At 40.6% G+C, this 19,006-nt stretch overlaps 1 protein-coding gene across 6 annotated transcripts in view; it reads left to right on the forward strand.

Annotated features, from left to right (window-relative positions):
* LOC127571910 (coiled-coil domain-containing protein 9-like) overlaps positions 1–19,006 on the forward strand; it is a 275,215-nt gene that overhangs the window by 206,077 nt on the left and 50,132 nt on the right. For all 6 annotated transcript variants that reach the window (XR_007956525.1, XM_052018669.1, XM_052018676.1 and 3 more), the window contains 2 exons: positions 1,966–2,077; positions 9,387–9,435. Coding sequence is in view for 5 of the 6 variants with exons in the window: in XM_052018669.1 (XP_051874629.1) it covers positions 1,966–2,077; positions 9,387–9,435 (161 nt within the window). In the remaining variant the exon portion in view is untranslated. The remainder of the gene's footprint in view (positions 1–1,965; positions 2,078–9,386; positions 9,436–19,006) is intronic.

Here is a 19,006-nt window from a genome sequence, read left to right on the forward strand (position 1 = left end):
GCTAGCGAGCCTTAAATCAATGGTAGGGAAATTACTGGAGAAAATCCAAAGGAATAGGATTTAAATATATTTGGAAAGATGAGGGCTGATCAGGGATTTTCCTACCTCGCCAATTTGATTGAGTTTTTTGAGGAGGTAATTAAGAAGATTGAAGGCAGATCGGTAGATGTTGTCTATATGGACTTTAGTAAGGCTTTTGACAAGGTCCTCCATGGCAGTTGGGATCCAAGGTGAGCTGGCTAATTGGATCCAAAATTGGCTTGGTGATAGGCAGCAATGGGAGTGGTGGAAGGATGTATTTCAGATTGGAAGTCTGTGAACAGTGATGTACTGCAAGGATCAATGTTGGCACTCTTGTTGTTTGTGATGTATATTAGTGACTTGGGTGTGAATGTAGATGTGATTAGTAACTTTGTGAATGACACGAAAGTTGGTGGTGTTGTGGATAGTGAGGAAGGTTGTCTAAGAGCTACAGCGGGATATAGATCAGATGGAAAGTTTGGTAGAGCATTGACAGATGGAATTTAATCCCGACATGTGTGAGGTGATACATTTTAGGAAGTCAAATTGGGTAGGAGATGTACAGTAAATGGTAAGGTGCTAAGGAATGTTGATGAACAGAGCGACATTGGGGTTCAAGTCCATGTTTCCCTGAAAGTGGCAAGACAGGATGATAGGGTGGTGAAGAAGGCATATTGGCAAGAATGCCTTCATAGGTTGGGTATAGAATATGAGAATTGGGAGGCTATATTGCAACTTTACAAAACATCAGTTGGACCACATTTGGAGCATTGTATGCATTTCTGGTCACCACAGTCTAGGAAGGATGTGGTCATGCTGGAGAGAGTGAAGAGGAGATTCACCAGGATGTTGCCCAGATTGGAGGACATTGGTCATGAGGAAAGATTGGATAGGCTGGGCTTGTTTTTCCCGGAGTGAAGGAGGCTGAGGGGTGACCTGATAGGTACGATGGTCTTGCCTTTGGCTACACTCCTGAGAAGAATCCTCTTCCCCCATCAATATTCAGAACCAAATACTGATTGGAGAGCAAGATAATCTCATGGCTTTCCTGGACTTCGTTTCTCTCTACCTGTATCCTTTTGAGCCTCAGGGAGGCCACCTGCTGAAATGTGCTATCCATGAAACACAGCCTCACTGCTGGACAGCAATGATGTCAGATGTTGCTCAAGCTCCAAAATCCAGAGCTCGAGTCTTTTCAGCTGATAACATTTACTATACTGTGGTTGCTCGGGACAAGTTCCCATGTGGTAGAGTGGGCATTCCATAGGTCTGAGGTGCCTTCCCAAGCTTCTGTTTATTGGATTAAAATTTAATTAATAGTTGAAGTATATTAATTGTAACTATTAAAATACTTATCCCGGATGAACTTTTTAAATTCCCTGGCTCATTGTTTAACTCGCTGGAGATCTGCCTCCCCTGTTCTTTTTCCTCATTTGCTTCCAATTGTTGCATGAAGTCGATGTTTTTCATGCATTGTTCTGAAGCCATACCTTGTATGGACTATTACTGCACTGAGAGACTCATGTGGAATCTGATAGCGATCATCTGTGCTTTAGTGATTTCTGAATTTAGGATTAATGTTTAGGATATTTCTACATGTTAACACCCACTCGACATGCATTATGCTTTGTCATACTGATGCCCTGAGGAATAATATGCTTTTACAATGTTATGTCACAATGCAGTAAACATAACTTGAAAAACAAAACAAAAGTACAAACACACCTTCTCAATGTCTTAAGTTAAGCTGTGCAAGGGTTGTTGCAGAGCTGGTTAAGTAGTTGGAAAAAATTCTGTTCTGTAAACATATAAAGAATGTTGCCTTTTTATTATGATGTCAAAAAGGAGTGCTCTTTTAAACTTTTCGATGCAAGCTGTTACCCAAAAAGCATTCTAGTATTTCCTTCTGATGCTATTATTTAAATGTATCCTGCTATGTTTCAGATGATGGGAATCATTCTGACAAGACCAAAGAATTATTTCCGTGGTCTGAAGCCACAGACAGCAGTAAATCAAAGGGCAAAGACAGACTGACTGGGAGAGCCAGAAGCTTTAAGTAAGTGCAAGAGTGAAAATGGAACATTATATTCTGTTGACAACTTCACTGTTGTTTTGTGGTGTAGAATTTGAGGCCACCATAACAGAGGCATTCAGAAATCAATTTTGGGGCTTGGGGCAGGAAAGAAGAGCTTTAACTTCTACTTTCAAGTTTCTAATCAAGTTAATTTCAATTCCGATACTGATCAAGAATTCACTGGAACTGACACATGTGACACGTGGTATAGCAGCTGCTGATTGAACTATTACTGTTTATTCTTCATTTATTAAAACTATCGTCATTTCTTAGACCATGAGACAAATACGCAGTATTGTAGATGTTAGATTTTATCTTCAAAATATGAATTCTTGACCTCGCAGCAGTTTTGGCAGCAAAGAGCTATACAACAACTGAAGTCATTCGAAGCCAGGAATAAAATCTTGTGGCTGGAGTAGTACTTGGCCTGTAGAAGATACTTGTTCATAGAGTCATACAGCATGGAAACAGGTCATTCAGCCCATCAGGTCTATGCTGACCAATCGGCACTCATCCATATTAACCCCATTTTCTAGCACTTGGCCCATGTCCTTCTATGCCTAGGCAATTCTAGTGAATGTCCAGATACTTTTAAAATGCTGTCAGTGACACTGCTTCTGCCACCCTCAGGCAGTGCATTCTAGGCACTCACCACTCTCTCGGTGAAAAAACCCTGTCTCAGATCCTCTCTGAATCTCTTGACACTTAACCAAAATCTGTGTCCTCTAGTTTTACCTACCTTGATATGGGGAAAGTTTCCTGCCATTATCTTATCTATACCCCTCATAATTTTAACCACAGATTTCCTTCTGGGGCCACTCTTCCCTCCATTCTTTATGTTTTGAAATCTATTTGTATCCATGAACTACAATACGCTAAAATACCACGAAACACTATGTACAAACTCAATGCATGTAAAAGAAGAAAGTTATACTAAATGAGAAGTATGACTCTGCTTTCTGGCACCCTACTTCTGGAATCTTGACTTGCTATCAGGCGCTTTCACCCTCCGATTCATTTCCGCATTCATGTGATTTCTACACTTATCACATAGATTGCCAAGTAAATCCCATTCCATACATTGAGTGCTCAAGCATTTCAGGACAACTTGAGGACCCTCCTTTGAGTTGATGCTGTCATTGCTTAACTTTAATCCTTCAAAACAGCTTCATCATCAGCTTCAATCAAATTCTCTTGGCTATCAGAAATGTTGCCTTTTCCTGCAAGACTATCTGAAAATGTATGTTGAACTCGGGAGAAGTCCATCCCTTTCAGAAATTATTATTTGAATTAAATATATATCAAATATATATGTATATATGTGTCAAATATATATGTATCAAATGCTCCATTATCACATCTTTAATTTAAGGAAGTGCTATTCCAAAATTGTCCATTGTAGACATACAAGCAAATAAAGTTATTACGTAGCTTTGCATGATACAGCTTACTACAAAGGGAAAATTTGCTACCACCTTTTAAAAAGATTTTGTTCTTTCCTTTCAATGAAAAGTTAAGATTATCTTTGAGCTTACCAAATATGTCAGTCAAATACCTGATTGAAGCCTGAAATCTGTGGTTGAGGAAGTGTTGTTGAAGTGAAGATTGAGGAAGTGTTGTTGAAGTGATGAGTTGAAGGTGATCAAAAATGTGACTTTCCTCCTTTAGTTCATAAACCTGCCAGAACTTTACCCTGTAACCGCCATCTCACTTCTTTATGAAACAGAAGTTGTATACGTGGGCTTCCTATCTGCACATCGTACCACAAAAGAGTTGAGTTGAGAGATTGAAATTTTACTAGATTAACCACTTTTGCTGTGGCATATAGTATATCTGACGATTCTTTTGGTGTTAATTTTTCAGCAGATGCTTCCCTGTGAATGCATCTGTGACCCTACATAGAGAGGTGAAGGTGTTCGTATTCTCTGCAAGTCTACTTTTCTTCCTGCTCATGGATTTTTCCTTATCAATATATATGAAGATAAAACAGCCCCAATCATTTTTTTTCTCTATCACATATCCATTTAGAATTTTCAACTTTCTTTTGTTCTTATGGGGCAGGACAGAAAATTTTAAAAATTTTAATCTCAGCTGAGATCATATATTGAATGTGCTTTGTAGGTTATGTCAAAAGTTTTGTCAATCTGAAGTGTGAAACAAGACTCTGCCCCATTGCTTTGACAAGCTGTTCTTCAATGTCCTATATAGTATCTGGAGTTTTGCAGACAATGTTGTCTGATTGGGAAATGAGACTTTACTGCAATTTCTCTGCATACTATAGTTGTCATTTGGGTTGTTGCTAGCAGCAGACAAGGTCTCGCTAATTATATAATGTCTTCCAAATGTTGCTGCTTTGTGTGGTCTACAGCTGGTTTCTTTGATTTTTGGCAGTTTCCAATCAAAAATATTTCTCTTGGCTTATCTTTCAGGGTAAGGTGTTGCATCTTATGTAGTTATTTTAATTTAGTTACCTCTGCTATCATTAGCAAGTACTTCTATACAAACAACTCATTGATGTTGTGACTACATGAAGTAAAGCCTGTCTAAGTAAAATTGTAGGTATTTTGTTTTTTTAACCAAACTGTTTGAACCTTCATCTTGATTGGAACCCTTCATTTCACATCTCAAAATATACTCCATTCTTTTCAAAAACCTGTTAGATCTTTGTGAACTATTACATTTCACTCAATGTGCAGAACTTTTAACCCCTGCCGCTCCTCTAATGGGACATGGTTTGTGGACATGAACATTTTCATTTCAAAGAGATTTGTTACAGTTATTTTCCCTTTAGCTTAACCTAGACACTTTGCTGATGGCCTTCACTCATTCTAAGGGAACTCCCTTAACTTTCAGGCAGGTATAGCTTCAGGCTAGGATGTCGGTTGCTCAGCACTGCAACCTGTCAACCTGAAGTGAAGTGTATTTTTCAGTGCAAGAAGTGAGGAGAAACGTTGGAACCTGTTACATTTCGAGCCCTTTTAGAAGATGGCCTTAGTATCTTTTAAGTATGGATAATAACTTCAGCTAGTATTTAATAGATGCCAAGATAACCATCTTAAAAGATGCCAAGAGAATGCAATGCAGTGATGTGTTCCTGCCTATCTCGGTGAAGATTGATGCAATGTGCCAGGCACAGTGCGTGAATCTGACCACTCCCCATTGAAATTGGCATATTGTACCAGCAAAGGATCAGTCATCAATGAACTGTAACACAGAAAAAGTACTCGACTAATTTGATCCAGCTTGACTTTCCTCAAGGGGCTGAAAACTGCCCACATGCTGAAGTTAAAGGAAAAATCTTTTGCCAGCAGGCTGGATTTTGTCAGTTTAACCCATCCATTGTTCCCCACCAGCATTGCTGTGGCCCCAGGTTGAAACCTCAACCCTAGACACTTAGTCTTTTTTGAAGCACTTTTGTTACTATCTGGCAAAAATTAGCAAAGGTGTTAAAAACTGAGAATCAAGCCTACAGGTTGCCTGATCTGTATAACACACTCTCAATGCCTTTTGAGGTATTATTTTGTTTGGATAATGAGTGAATGTGCTGGAGAAATAATTTAGACTTCCACCTCCACTGATGTCCACTCTTCTCATGGCACATCCTTTTATGACCACAGGAAATGCACCACCTATCCTTTTACCTTCTCCTTCCCAATCCAGGTACCCAAACACTTGTTCCAGATGAAGCAGTAGTCTACCTGTACTCCTTACAATGTTTTGTATGACCTTATCATAGGCTTCTAAAAGTCCAAATATATTATAAGCACGAGTCCTTCCCAATCTATTTTGCGCTTCACAAAGAAAATTCTTAAAAGGTTTGAAAATCCATGTTGGCCCTGCCCAATCCTATTATTGTTTTCCAAGTATCCCCTTACCGTCTTAATAATAGTTTCTAGCATTTTACTTACTACTGATGTCTGTCTGGCTAGTTGGTTTATATTTCCTTATTTTCTCTCTCCATCCTTTCTTAAATTATGGGGTTATATTTGCTACCTTCCCGTCTGTAAAAACTGCTTTAGAAGGTGAGGTATTTTCAAAGATGATAACCAGTGCATTCACTATTCCCATAGCTAACTCTTTCAGAAACCTTAGATGCAGGTCATTGGATCCTGGAGGTTTGTCAGCTTTCAGCCCCATTAATTTCCCTAATACCATTTGTTTATTCATGCTAATTTCTTTGAGTTTCACACTAACTCAAGGCCTGTACTACACTGAGACACAAGAGTCTGCAGATGCTGGAATCTGGAGCAATACACGCAAAATGCTGGAGGAACTCAGAAGGTTAGGGCTTTCCTGATGAAGGGTCTTGACCTGAAATGTTGACTGTTTATTTCCCTCCACAGATGCTGCCTGACCTGCTGAATTCCTCCAGCATTTTGTGTGTATTGCCTGTACTACACTATTTTTTCTGGAAGGTTTCCTGTGTCTTCCAGAAAGACAGACACACAATATTCATTTAATCTTTCTGCCATGACCTTATTCCTCAGTGTAAATTCTCCTCTAGGTCTGTAAGGTATACACATTAATGTAAGCTGATCTTTCCCTTCTTACATATGCATAGAAGCTCTTGCAATCTGTTTATATGTTTCTTGTTAGCCTGCCTTTCCTCATCAAATCCTTGATCCTCCTTTGCTGAATGCTGAAATATTCCCAATTCTCAGGCTTGCCAGCTTGTCTTTCAAGCCTCATTATGTTCCTTTTCCTTTGATCTAATGCTATCTTTAACAATAACTACGACTGGACCACTTTTTCTGTTGGATTTTATTTTGCCTTCAACGAATATATTTATTACTTGTAAACTGTGTATTAATTCTTCAAATATTACTGTCATACTTTTAATGATGTACCAACATGAAGATTTGTTTATTTTATGTGCATATTTCAAGTCCATGCTTTTCAGGCCCCAATACTGACTGAACAAAAAATCACTCTAAGATGTTCCCTGCCCTCCTCTGGGCTGTGTTACAAATTAATTCAGAAATTACTTGGCCTCACTCCCAGATGAACTAAAAATTAATTCAGAAATATTCCCGGCTGTGCTCCTCAGGCCCCAGTTCAAGCTGCACCTCAAATTATTTTGTAAGAAATCTTTCCCACACCACTGATGCATATAGTTAACTTAAAAATCTCCCCTGCTGCATAAATTAATTTAATACACCCAGTCTGGCTCCTGTTTGCTCCATAATTAATTAACTGGCACCTGCTGAATTTATTTCATGATTGCATTAATGAAGAACCATGTCTTAAATTCACTTGCAGTGCACATTTAACTTGTGTGTAGTGTGTTCCAGAAAGCAATACAATGCAATCCTCTTGCCATATTAGTCACGTCATGCCTGAGTATTAGTCTTATGTACTGATATTCACTTTGAGCTTTTCAACTCTTACAGCTATTATATAGGACCCTGGTGAGACTACACATATTGTGTATTGGTTTTGCCTCCTTACCTAAGGAAAGGTATGTTTGTGACAGTGGGAGAGCAAAGCGTGTTGACTACATTGACTTCTGAGATGTGGATATTGTCATATGAGAATAAAATAAGCAAAGTGAGCTTGCACACTATGGTTTAGAAGAATGAGCAGTAACATCATTAAAACGTACTGAATTCTTACAGGGCTGAACAGTGGAGGTGCAGAGATGATGGTTCCCCTGCTTGTGATGTGTAGAACCAGTGATCACAGTCTCAAAATAAGGGGTCAGCCATCGGGATAGATAAGAAATTTCTTCACCCAGGGCAAGGGAATTCTCTATTCAAGAGAACCATGGCGGTTGACTACATTCATTCAAAACAGAGGTTGATAGATTTTTGGACATGAGGACAGGAAGGTGATGCTGAGATAAAAGATCAGCCACAATCTCATCAAGTGGCAGAGCAGTCGCCAGGGTCTGAATCTGCCTACTCCTGCTCTATTGAATACTCCTGTGACTCTGAAGAGTGGTGCTGTGAGAAGGACATTCTATTCAAGGTGCAGTTAGTTTTGTACTCTTCATAGTTGTGAGCTAATTTTTTACCGTGGGAATGCAGGAGGTTTTGGGAGAAAATTGGGACACGTTATCTCTGCGGGACAAGGAGGAGCAATTTTGCTACCTCCATGGCCCCCAATAACTGCTAGATCTGGCAGCTCCTGCCTCCTTTCAGCTTCAGCTGAAGAGAAGATGTAAGATGTAAGTGGCTGCCAATAGCTGGGAATTGTAGCTTCTTTAATAAGATAACTTTGTTGGTCCTTCTAACATATTGGTGTCAGTTAAACTTCCCAAATCCGCCATGGTTTAAACAGAAGTATGCATTCTCACAGCAGATCGCGGAGATGGGGAGGGACAGAAGTAATAAATCAGCTTTCTAAGTTTGCTGATTTATTACTTCTGACTCTCTTCTATCTGGGGGAGTTTTAAACCCCATCTTCCTTTCAGTAACCTTTGGATTTAAAAAATAAATGTAAACATCAGGGAGCAAACAACAAAGCATTTTCTCTGGTTTCAGAACAAATAAAAGTTGCTACTTGGAAAATAATCATTTTCATCTATCTTGTTAGCCAAACAGATGTATTTTCCATTATTTGTGGAAAATATGTCTTGGGTGGTAAGGTCATCTATTTTTGCACAAATTCTTACAGAATTTCACTTCTTACTGCATAAAATCAGATCTTAAAAACATTAAAAGCACTAAGAAAATATGAAATGCCTTGATTAGAAATAAAATGGAAAAAAGAAGTCAATGGGAGAAACAATGACATAACCAAGCAAAGTAGCTTTGGCCAATCAGAAAAGTTACCTGTCCACATACTCCAGATTAATTTTGTTCCTTCATACCATATCACAAAGGAATAGTAGTTGAAATGGAATATATTTCATCAGGGAGCTGTAAATAGTATTTTAAATTCAGGGTCTAGTAGAGTTTTGGGTACTAAGAGAAGCAAGAAACATGAAATGAACAAGAAAATGGAACCGATGTGGATTTGTGAAGCAGTCTTGGAGCCAAAGGGCCTTCTCCTTCTCCTGTTTTTTAATAAACTTTTTCAGCAATTCCTTTCTAAATTGCTAATAGTTTGTTAATCCTGTATAAGTAATTTCTACTGGAAGTCTTAAGTTTGTAAAGTACTTTTTAGAAAGTTTGTAAAGTTCTTTTTAGAAAGTTTGTTGAAGTGATCAATTAATTAACAGAAACATATTTGTAAACTGAAACATGAAATTGCATTTTATATAAGACAAGTAGCAGCAATAATGAAACTGTGTGTTGGAAAGCTTATTGTACAAGAAGCTAATGGGAATATCATTTATTGTATACAACAGGATGAATAATAAAGCGAAGACTGAAATACAAAGAGATGCTGCAGGACAAGTATGTATAATATAAAGCTACAGTAAGAACATTGGAAATCTTTCCTGTTTCCTTTTCACTTATTTTCTTAATTTCTAATAAAATATGAACATTTTTAACGAGCCAGAGTGAGATAGAAAATGTATTCCATAAATGAAAGCAAAAATGGTGTCAAGTGAAAACTCCCTCCTCTCAAGCAATATTGATTTAGAATGATGCCTGCACTAGTTATTAAGTGCACATCTGGGACCAGCTATTGACTCTCAGTACTACAATAGTGAAAAAATGCACAAGGTAATATTTACTGCATATGGAAAATGTATATAACCTTTAGATTATGGGTATTAGGTCAACAGTCTTAACTCTTGTCCCAAAAATCATTCCTCAGTATAAGTTTGAAAAGTTTAATAACAGGATTTTGTTTTCTCCCCTAAACATTTTTAAATTCAATTTTGTAATAGAAAAGTGGGAAAAAAGACAAAGACTTTCACTTTTCTAGCATCTTTTATGATCCCTGAATGTGCTTTAAAGCAAATGACATACATTTTGAGGTACAGCTGGAAATATAGGAAGCATGCAGCCAATTTGCACACCACAAGCTTTCACAACAACAGGCTCATTACTATAAAATCTCTACAAAACCAGAAAAACCAAAAAAGCTTAAAGGAATGAGCAGCATGGAGGGAACTGGTGACAAAAGTGCAGGGGAGCCAGGCAGCTGTAGAAAGCAACACTCATGCTCATTCCGACCGTCAGTGATGTTAGGTTCTCTTCTTTCTTGCTATTGTCTTTATGAGAATGATTTGTAACTTCCTGCACATGAGGGGCTATGGCTAGTGGGGGTGTGAAGCTGAAATTTTCTGTGGCATGCTTCTGTGCATTTAAGTATACTATTCTTGGATTTCCTTACTAGTTACACTAAACGAGCTTGATTGTAACCAGCATGATCAATGACACCTGAACAATTTAAGACCACATTGCAGCTCTAACTGGATGGTGGTCTCTGGATTTGATGTCACAGTAGCAGGAAGACTAAGTAGAACATTTGAAGCTTCGACTCATTTCAAGTGACCCGTCTCTTGATATCATGTTGAGAGTTGTAAGAGTCCTCAATTTTCCTACATTCAGCACCAAGAAAGCATGGTTGGAGGTAGCTGCATAAATGAGCAGCAGTAGTGCTCTACTCCACTGTTAAATTCAATGGTGAAGTGGTTTAACAACTTCTTCCATTCAGAAACGGGGAGCACAGAACATATTCATGTTTGATGCATCCATTACATCTACCACCTCAGACTGGACTCATCTCTGTTCCAACATATCTCCTCACTCTGCATTCTCATTCTGCCTATGTACTTCATCACTTCTCCAACTGCCCAGCTACCACTGGCATTCAAACTCAACTTATTACCATCTTGCTGTTGCCACCAACAAATGTTCCCCATCCACCACTAATCTCAATCCTAGGTTTCTTTTCTTACATTATAAAAGACCAGATTTGCAGGGCCAGAAGTGGCCCTCCAATGAAGTATACTTGAAACTGCAGCTCAGGAGGTAATCAGGATATAAGACCAGTGAAGCATCAGATGAGAGAGTTCCAGCTCATCGAACCACATTGCACACAACCCTTGTGTGGATGTGAATATGAGTAACACATAACAATCTTAAACCAGCTTACTTTGGCAGCTCAAATACACATTTAATCTAAAAACAAAAGACTGCAAATGCAGGAAATCTGAGGACAGAAAATGTTCTGAAAACACCAGGTCAGGCAGTATATGTGTAGAAAGAAAGAGTTAACGTTTCAGGTTCATGACCTTATGTTAGCCACGTCTCCATCAACACCCACTACCCTCCTCCCATTCCCATAAGATGCAACACTTGAATTTTTTGCTTCTTCCTATCCAGGAACCGTAGAACCATAGAACAGAACAATACAGCACAATACAGGCCCTTCGGCCCACCATGTTGTGCCGACCTTCAAACCACACCGAAGACTATCTAACCCCTTCCTCCCACATATCCCTCTAACTTAAATTCCTCCATATGCTTATCTAACAATCTCTTGAACTTGTCCAACGTATCAGCCTCCACCACCACCCTAGGCAGCGCATTCCATGCACCAACCACTCTCTAGGTGAAAAACCTCCCTCTGACATCTCTCTTGAACTTCCCACCCATTACCTTAAAGCCATGCCCTCTTGTACTGAGCATTGGTGCCCTGGGGAAGAGGTGCTGGCTGTCCACTCTATCTATTCCTCTTAATATCTTGTACACCTCTATCATGTCTCTCCTCATCCTCCTCCTCTCCAATGAGAACAGCCCTAGCTCCTTTAGTCTCTCCTCATAATCCATACTCTCTAATCCAGGCAACATCCTGGTAAATCTCCTCTGCACCCTTTCCAACGCCTCCACATCCTTCCTATAATGAGGTGACCAGAAATGGACACAGTACTCCAAGTGTGGTCTAACCAGAGTTTTGTAAAGCTGCTACATTACTTCGCGGCTCTTAAACTCGATCCCACGATTTATGAAAGCTAACATCCCATAAGCTTTCTTAACTACCCTATCCACCTCTGTGGTAACTTTCAGTGACCTGTGGATATGAACCCCTGGATCCCTCTGCTCCTCCACACTGCCCAGAATCCTGCCGTTAACCTTGTACTCCGCCTTGGAGTTTGTCCTTCCAAAGTGTACCACCTCACACTTCTCTAGATTGAACTCCATCTGCCACTTGTCAGCCTAGCTCTGCATCCTATCAATATCCCTCTGTAAGCTTCGACAGCCCTCCACACTATCCACTACACCATCGATCTTTATGTCATCTGCAAAGTTGCTAACCCACCCTTCCACCCCCTCATCTAAGTCATTAATAAATATCACAAAAAGTAGAGGTCCCAGAACCGATCCCTGTGGGACACCACTAGTCACAGCCCTCCAATCTGAATGCTCTCCATCCACCACAACCCTCTGCTTTCTACAGGCCAGCCAATTCTGAATCCACATGGCCAAGCCTCCCTGGGTCCCTTGGCCTCTGACCTTCTGAAGAAGCCTACCATGTCAAATGCCTTACTAAAATCCATGTAGACCACATCTACTGCACTACCCTCATCAATCTTCCTGGTCACCTCCTCAAAGAACCCTATCAGGCTAGTGAGGCAAGATCTTCCCTTCACGAAGCCATGCTGGCTGTCCCTAATCAGTCCATGATTCTCTAAATGCTCATAGATCCTATCCCTTAGAATCCTTTCTAACAGCTTACCCACCATAGACGTAAGGCTCACTGGTCTGTAATTCTCTGGATTATTCCTCCTACCTTTTTTGAATAAGGGGACAACATTTGCCACCCTCCAATCCTCCGATATCATTCCCATGGCCAATGAGGACTCAAAGATCCTAGCCAACGGTTCAGCAATCTCCTCCCTCACCTCACGAAGCAGCCTGGGGAATATTCCATCAGGACCCGTGGCCTTATCTGTTCTAATATTTTCTAACAGCTCCAACACATCCTCTCTCTTATACCTACATACTCTAGAACATTACCCTTACCAACACTGTCCTCAGCGCCATCAAGACCCCTCTCCTTGGTGAATACTGAAGAGAAGTATTCATTGAGAACCTCACCCACTTCCACAGCTTCCAGGCACATCTTCCCACCTTTGTCTTTAATCAGACCTACCTTTACTCTAGCCGTCCTTCTGCTCTTCACGTACGAGAAAAAAGCCATGGGATTCTCCTTAACCCTACTTGCTAAAGCCTTTTCATGTCTCTTTCTTGTTCTCCTCAGCCCCTTCTTAAGTTCCTTCCTTGCTACTCTATATTCCTCACGAGCACTATCTGATCCTTGCTGCTTACACTTTATGTATGCCGCCTTCTTCTTCCTAACTAGTTGTTCCACCTCCCTTGTCACCCATGGTTCCTTCACCCTGCCATTCCTTCTCTGCCTCACCGGGACAAATTTATCCCTAACATCCTGCAAGAGATCCCTGAACATTGACCACATCTCCATAGTACATTTCCCTTCAAAAATGTCAGCCCAATTTACACTCTCAAGTTCTTGCCTTATAGCCTCATAATTCACTTTTCCCCAATTAAATATCTTCCCGTCTTCTTTGCTCCTATTCCTGTCCATGACAATGCCAAAGGTTATGGAGCAGTGGTCGCTATCCCCCAAATGCTCACCCACCGATAGATCTGTCACCTGACCCGGTTCATTACCTAAAACTAGATCTAATATGGCATTACCTCTAGTAGGCCTGTCAACGTACTGTGCCAGGAATCCGTCCTGGACACACTTAACAAACTCCGCCCCGTCTAAACCTTTGGCACTAAGCAGGTGCCAATGAATATTTGGGAAGTTGAAGTCTCCCACGATAATAACCCTGTTATTTTTGCATCTTTCCAAAATCTGCCTCCCAATCTGCTCCTCGGTATCCCTGCTGCTACCGGGAACCTAAACATTCCTTCCTGGTGAAGGAGTGATTTAGTTCTACTGTGTACATTGCTCATGATGTGGTCTCCTCCTCATTGGAGAAACCAGACTCCTCCTTTGTCTTTGTCTTTGGCCTCTTGTAATGTTCCAATAAAGCCGAATGAAAGCTTGAGGGCAGCACCTGAACTTCCAACTAAGTACGTTAGTGTCCCTGGGGCTCAACATTGAAAATAACAGCAACAAACAATCTGCTGGAGGAACTCACTGAGTCAAGCAGCATCCATAAGTGGAAAGGAATTATCAATGTTTCGGGTTGAAACCCTGCATCAGGACCCGAAACAACGACAGTTCCTTTCCTCCCACAGATGCTGCTCAACCTGCTGAGTTCCTGCGGTAAATTGTTTGTTGCTCCAGATTCCAGCATCTGCAGTCTCTTGTGTCTGCATTGAATTTAACAGTTTCAGATAACCAGCCTTTCAAACTTTTATCAGAACTGGCCGGTTCTGGTGGATGGTCATAACCTGATACGTTAACTTCCTCTCCCCACAGATATTACCTGACCTTCTGGGTATTACCAGCATTCTCTTTTTATTTCAAATTTGTAGTAACTGCTATGTCTTGTATCTCACAATTGCAGCATTATTTATTGTTTTTGTCTCTCTCTCTCACCTCATTAATTTCTCTCTATTTGCATTCCTACCAGACAGAGTTCAACAAATCTCTACCGTCCTCTCTCAGCCAGCACCAGCACCACCACCACTTGTGCCATTCAGTTTCTCCACCCTCTCACAGACATCACCTTACTTCCCTCTATCCCTCGCCCTCTTCTGAAACTTTAAACATATTTGATTTCTAACTCTTCCTAGTTAATGAAAGGTCATTGACCTGAAAAATTATCTCTTTCTCTCTTCACAGCCTGACCCACTTGGTGTTTCCAGTATTTTCTGTCTATATTACATGTTTAATCTCACACAAGGGCTTCGCTCTTCCTGCAGGATGTGCAGCAGGACAATACTGACTCCTCAAAACGCCTTCCTCTGACAGAGGGTTCATGCTTACAATGCATCAGCTCAGGTATTTGTAGTAGTGGTTCTGGTAAAAGATGAAAAGTTTGATTTTCATCTTGTGACTTAAATATTACAACTGAGCAAGAACCAATGGTGGAGACAACAGCACTAAGAAGTCTTCATTAGAAAGATCAGGATACTGCAAGTTTTGCTTACCTGGATACAGGTGCTGAAGCTCTGGAGTTGTTCATGAATAGGATACTTTTGGAGCAATGTATGAGGTACTAGTAGGTATACACGTCAAACCATGACAACCATGAGAGGTTGGAGAAGTCTAGCATTGATGTTGCAGCCCTTCATGATGTTGTCTTTGACCTTTTTGAAATAATGGCCATCTGCGTGGAGCATCAAATGCAACAATTAGACAGTGAATCTTTACTGAGGTCTTGCACAGGATGACTCTCTAAGTAGATATGTCTAGCTTCGGGGATCAGTGCCACACTGATCTTTAGCATAATCTGATGCTGGCTGGGCAGCGAGAAAGATTATGATGAAAGGGTAAATAGAACTGATCGATGCCTTTCCATTCCTCACCTGCCCTCTGGTCATTAGTACCCCATCTGGTCTCCCATTACACAAGTACAGCTGTAGGTGCTACAGTCTGTGGTGAGGTCCAATTGGTTTCAAAACGTAGAGGACACGGTGGGGGGGGGGGAGGTGGGGAAGAGTGGGAATAGCGACAGAGGCTGGGAGGTGATGGGTGGAGGTGACAAAGGGCTGCAGGTGATGGAATCTGATAGCAAAGGAAGGTGGAGCATGGAATCGAGTAAGGGAGGGAAGGTGGGCAGATGGGAACAGTAGGGAAGGGGATAGGGGTCCCAGTGAGTGGAGTGTGTGGGTGATGGGCAGATGGAGCAGGTGGCGGAAGGGAAAGAAACTGGATGATAGTCCAAAATGTCAACTGTCCACTTCCCTCCACAGAAACTACCTGACCCACTGTGTTCCTCTGGCAGCTTGTGTTTTTTTTTGCTATGTTATATTGATTAACTGATTAAATTCAACTACTGTGAACTGTGAGCTCAAAATACAACAACCATATATGCATAGGTTTAAAACATTTCCCTGACTTAAACAATGTCGATGTGCATATTGACAGAAGTCATCTCATTGAAGCAAATTATCTGGGAACTTTACAGTTCATTGTGTTCCAGTTTAGTCAGATGATCCTGTTCTTATTTTAATGCAATCACTATTGTAATACTTTCCAAAGCCATAGTTAGCTATGTCTTCAACATTGACCCAGACCAGTGAAAACTTAACAGTGAAGATCAGCGGTTCTGGAAAATCATTTGGAAAACCATTCTGAAAATGTACTATTTCGGAATGAGTTTAAATCAATACTGAATAAGGTAGTTAAATTGGTTGTTCTAATTGGTTTACTGAAGACATTGTAATTTCCAAATCAGTACAGGAATTTTATCCTATTATTTTTCTAGAGGATTAAGGTAGAGGGAGGAATGCCTCTCCAAGGAGAAATTCTCTCTCTCATTTTTTATTTACTGATTTCTCATATTGCCAGCCATTTGGAAATTTGGCAGTCAATATTAATCGTGCTAAGTAGATCAACTGTCCAAATTTTTGTTCTTCTTTCTCAAACTGTAAGACAGTATAATTATATGCAAGATCCAAAGATCCAAAGCCCTCCATATTCTCAGTGTATCTGTGGCAGCAGGGAAGCTTTGTTTACCTAATCTGCTGCAGACTTCCTGGTGTATGTGCAAACAGGAAAAAAAATCACATACACCTCTTTCTTTCTGTGTTGCGGCACAGCAGTTGTGATAGTTTCTGATAGCATTGAATCTGCCTGCGTATGTCTTGGAATAGAAGATAGAACAGTGCAGCACAGGAACAGGCCCTTTGGCCCATGATGTCTGTGCTGAACACGGTGCCAAATTAATCTAATCCCTTTTGCCTGCACATGATCCATATCCCTCCATATTCATGTGTCTGTCCAAAAGCCTCTTAAATGCCACTATCATATTACTTCCACTACCACCCCTGGCAGCACATTCCAGGCACCTACCACTCTTTTTTTAAAAGATAATTTGCCCCACACATCTCCTTTAGCATATCCCCCTCTCACCTTAAAGCTATACTCTAGTATTTGACATTTCCACCCTGGGAAAAAGACTATCTACCCTATCTATGCCTCTTATAATTTTATAAACTTCTATCAGCTCGCCCCTCAGCCTCCAATGCTCCAGAGTAGGTAATCCAAGTTTGTCCAACCGCTCCTTATAGCTCATGCTTTAAATCAGGCAACATCCTGGTGAACCTCTTCTGCACCCTTTCCAAATTCCTCTGGAATAGATTTGGCAGCACTAGCTTTACTTCATAATGTAATGCATAATGAGTAAGGCCTAAATTGCATTTGGCCCCATGTTAAACCCATACAAATGAGTTATGCAAGAGTGAACAGCTGGCCTGTGTGAGGAGACTTGTACGTCACTATGTCTGAACCCCAAATATTTACAATGTTAGCACATGTTGACAATTAAGTAATTGTGATTTTTGTTGTTATTTCAATTGATTACGAGTAAATTAAAATAAAAATGTTTCCTTTCATTCTTCTGGTATAAAAGGCACATTCTGGAATCTTCATGAAGTTAAATACACCATTAAAACTTAAGAATTAGGAGCAAGAGAAGCCATTTGGCCCCCTCCGGCCTGCTCCCTCATTTAATAAGTTCATGGCTGATCTGATTGTAACCCCAACTCCACATTCCCTCTACCTGTGGTGACCTTTCAAAAATCTATCCACCCTGGTCTCGCTACGCTTTGAGGAAGAGAGTTCCAAAGACTCTCAATCCCTAGAGAAAAAATATTTCACTTTATCTTTGAGTTAAATGGGTAAACCATTAGAGTGTTGATCAGAACAAGGAAATATGGTATTGTTGCTATGACAAAGATGCAGTTGAAAGAAGGACAGGACTGATAACTCAACATTCTAGGGTATGGAATCTTCAGGTATGATGGAGGGGAGGGGGTTTGGGATACATTTAAAAGAGGAGGTGGAATTGCTTTATTGATTATGGTGCACACTGGACCTGGTCTTGAGGGATGTAGCCAAGCAAGTGGTTGACATATCAGTGGAGAGCATTTTGGCAAGAGCGACCATACAGGTATCTCTAAGTTTCAAGGGAGGAACAGAATCAGATTTATTATCACTGACTTATATGACATGAAATTTGCTGCCTTGCGACAGCAGTACAATACAAGAGCATAAAGTTACTATAAATTACAAAAAGAAATAGTGCAAAAAAAAGGAATAACTAGATAGTGTTCATGGACTGTTCAGAAATATGATGGTGGAGGGGAAGAAGCAGTTCCTGAATCGATGAATATGGGTCTTCAGTACCTCCTCCCCAATGGTAGTAACAAGAAATGGGCATGTCCCAGATGTTGAGGGTTCTTTATGGTGGATGCCGCCTTCCTGAGGTGCCTCCTGTTGGTGGGAAGGGTTGTGTCCGTGATGGAGCTGGCTGAATCTACAACCCACTGCAGCCGTTTGCGATCCTGTGCATTGGCAGCCTCATACCAGGCTATAATGCAACCAGTCAGAATACTCTCCACTGTACATCTATAGAAATTTGTAAAAGTCTTTGGTGACATACCAAATAATTATGTAAAGGAATGAGCGGGCTGGAAATTAAAGTCCTGAATTTGGGGGAGATTGATTTCAATATCATAAAACAGGATCTGGCAAAAACAGGGAGCAGTTATTTACATGCATCTCTACATCAGACAAATGGGAGTCAGTCAAGAGTGGGATAATGGGAATTTGAAGACAATGTGTTACCCTGTGAGGGTAAAGTACAAACAACAAGTCCAAGAAATCCTGGATGTCAAGGGATATTGAGGGTTGAATAAAAAAAAAGATGGTGGCCTAGAAAACTAAAAGCAGGGGAAGCCCTGCAGACCCTACAGACTATCAGTATTGAGGGAGGATGTCCAAGAAGGCTCCTCAAATGAGGCCATAATGGTAGAGATTAGGAACAAAAAAGGTGTTGTCTCTCTGCTGTGGATGTATTGCAGATCTCCTAACAGTCAACAGGAGGGAAAGGAAACAGTATGTAGGCAAATAACAAAGAGATGT

This window comes from Pristis pectinata, chromosome 1 (assembly GCF_009764475.1).
Source record: "Pristis pectinata isolate sPriPec2 chromosome 1, sPriPec2.1.pri, whole genome shotgun sequence".
NCBI classification, from domain to species: domain Eukaryota; kingdom Metazoa; phylum Chordata; class Chondrichthyes; order Rhinopristiformes; family Pristidae; genus Pristis; species Pristis pectinata.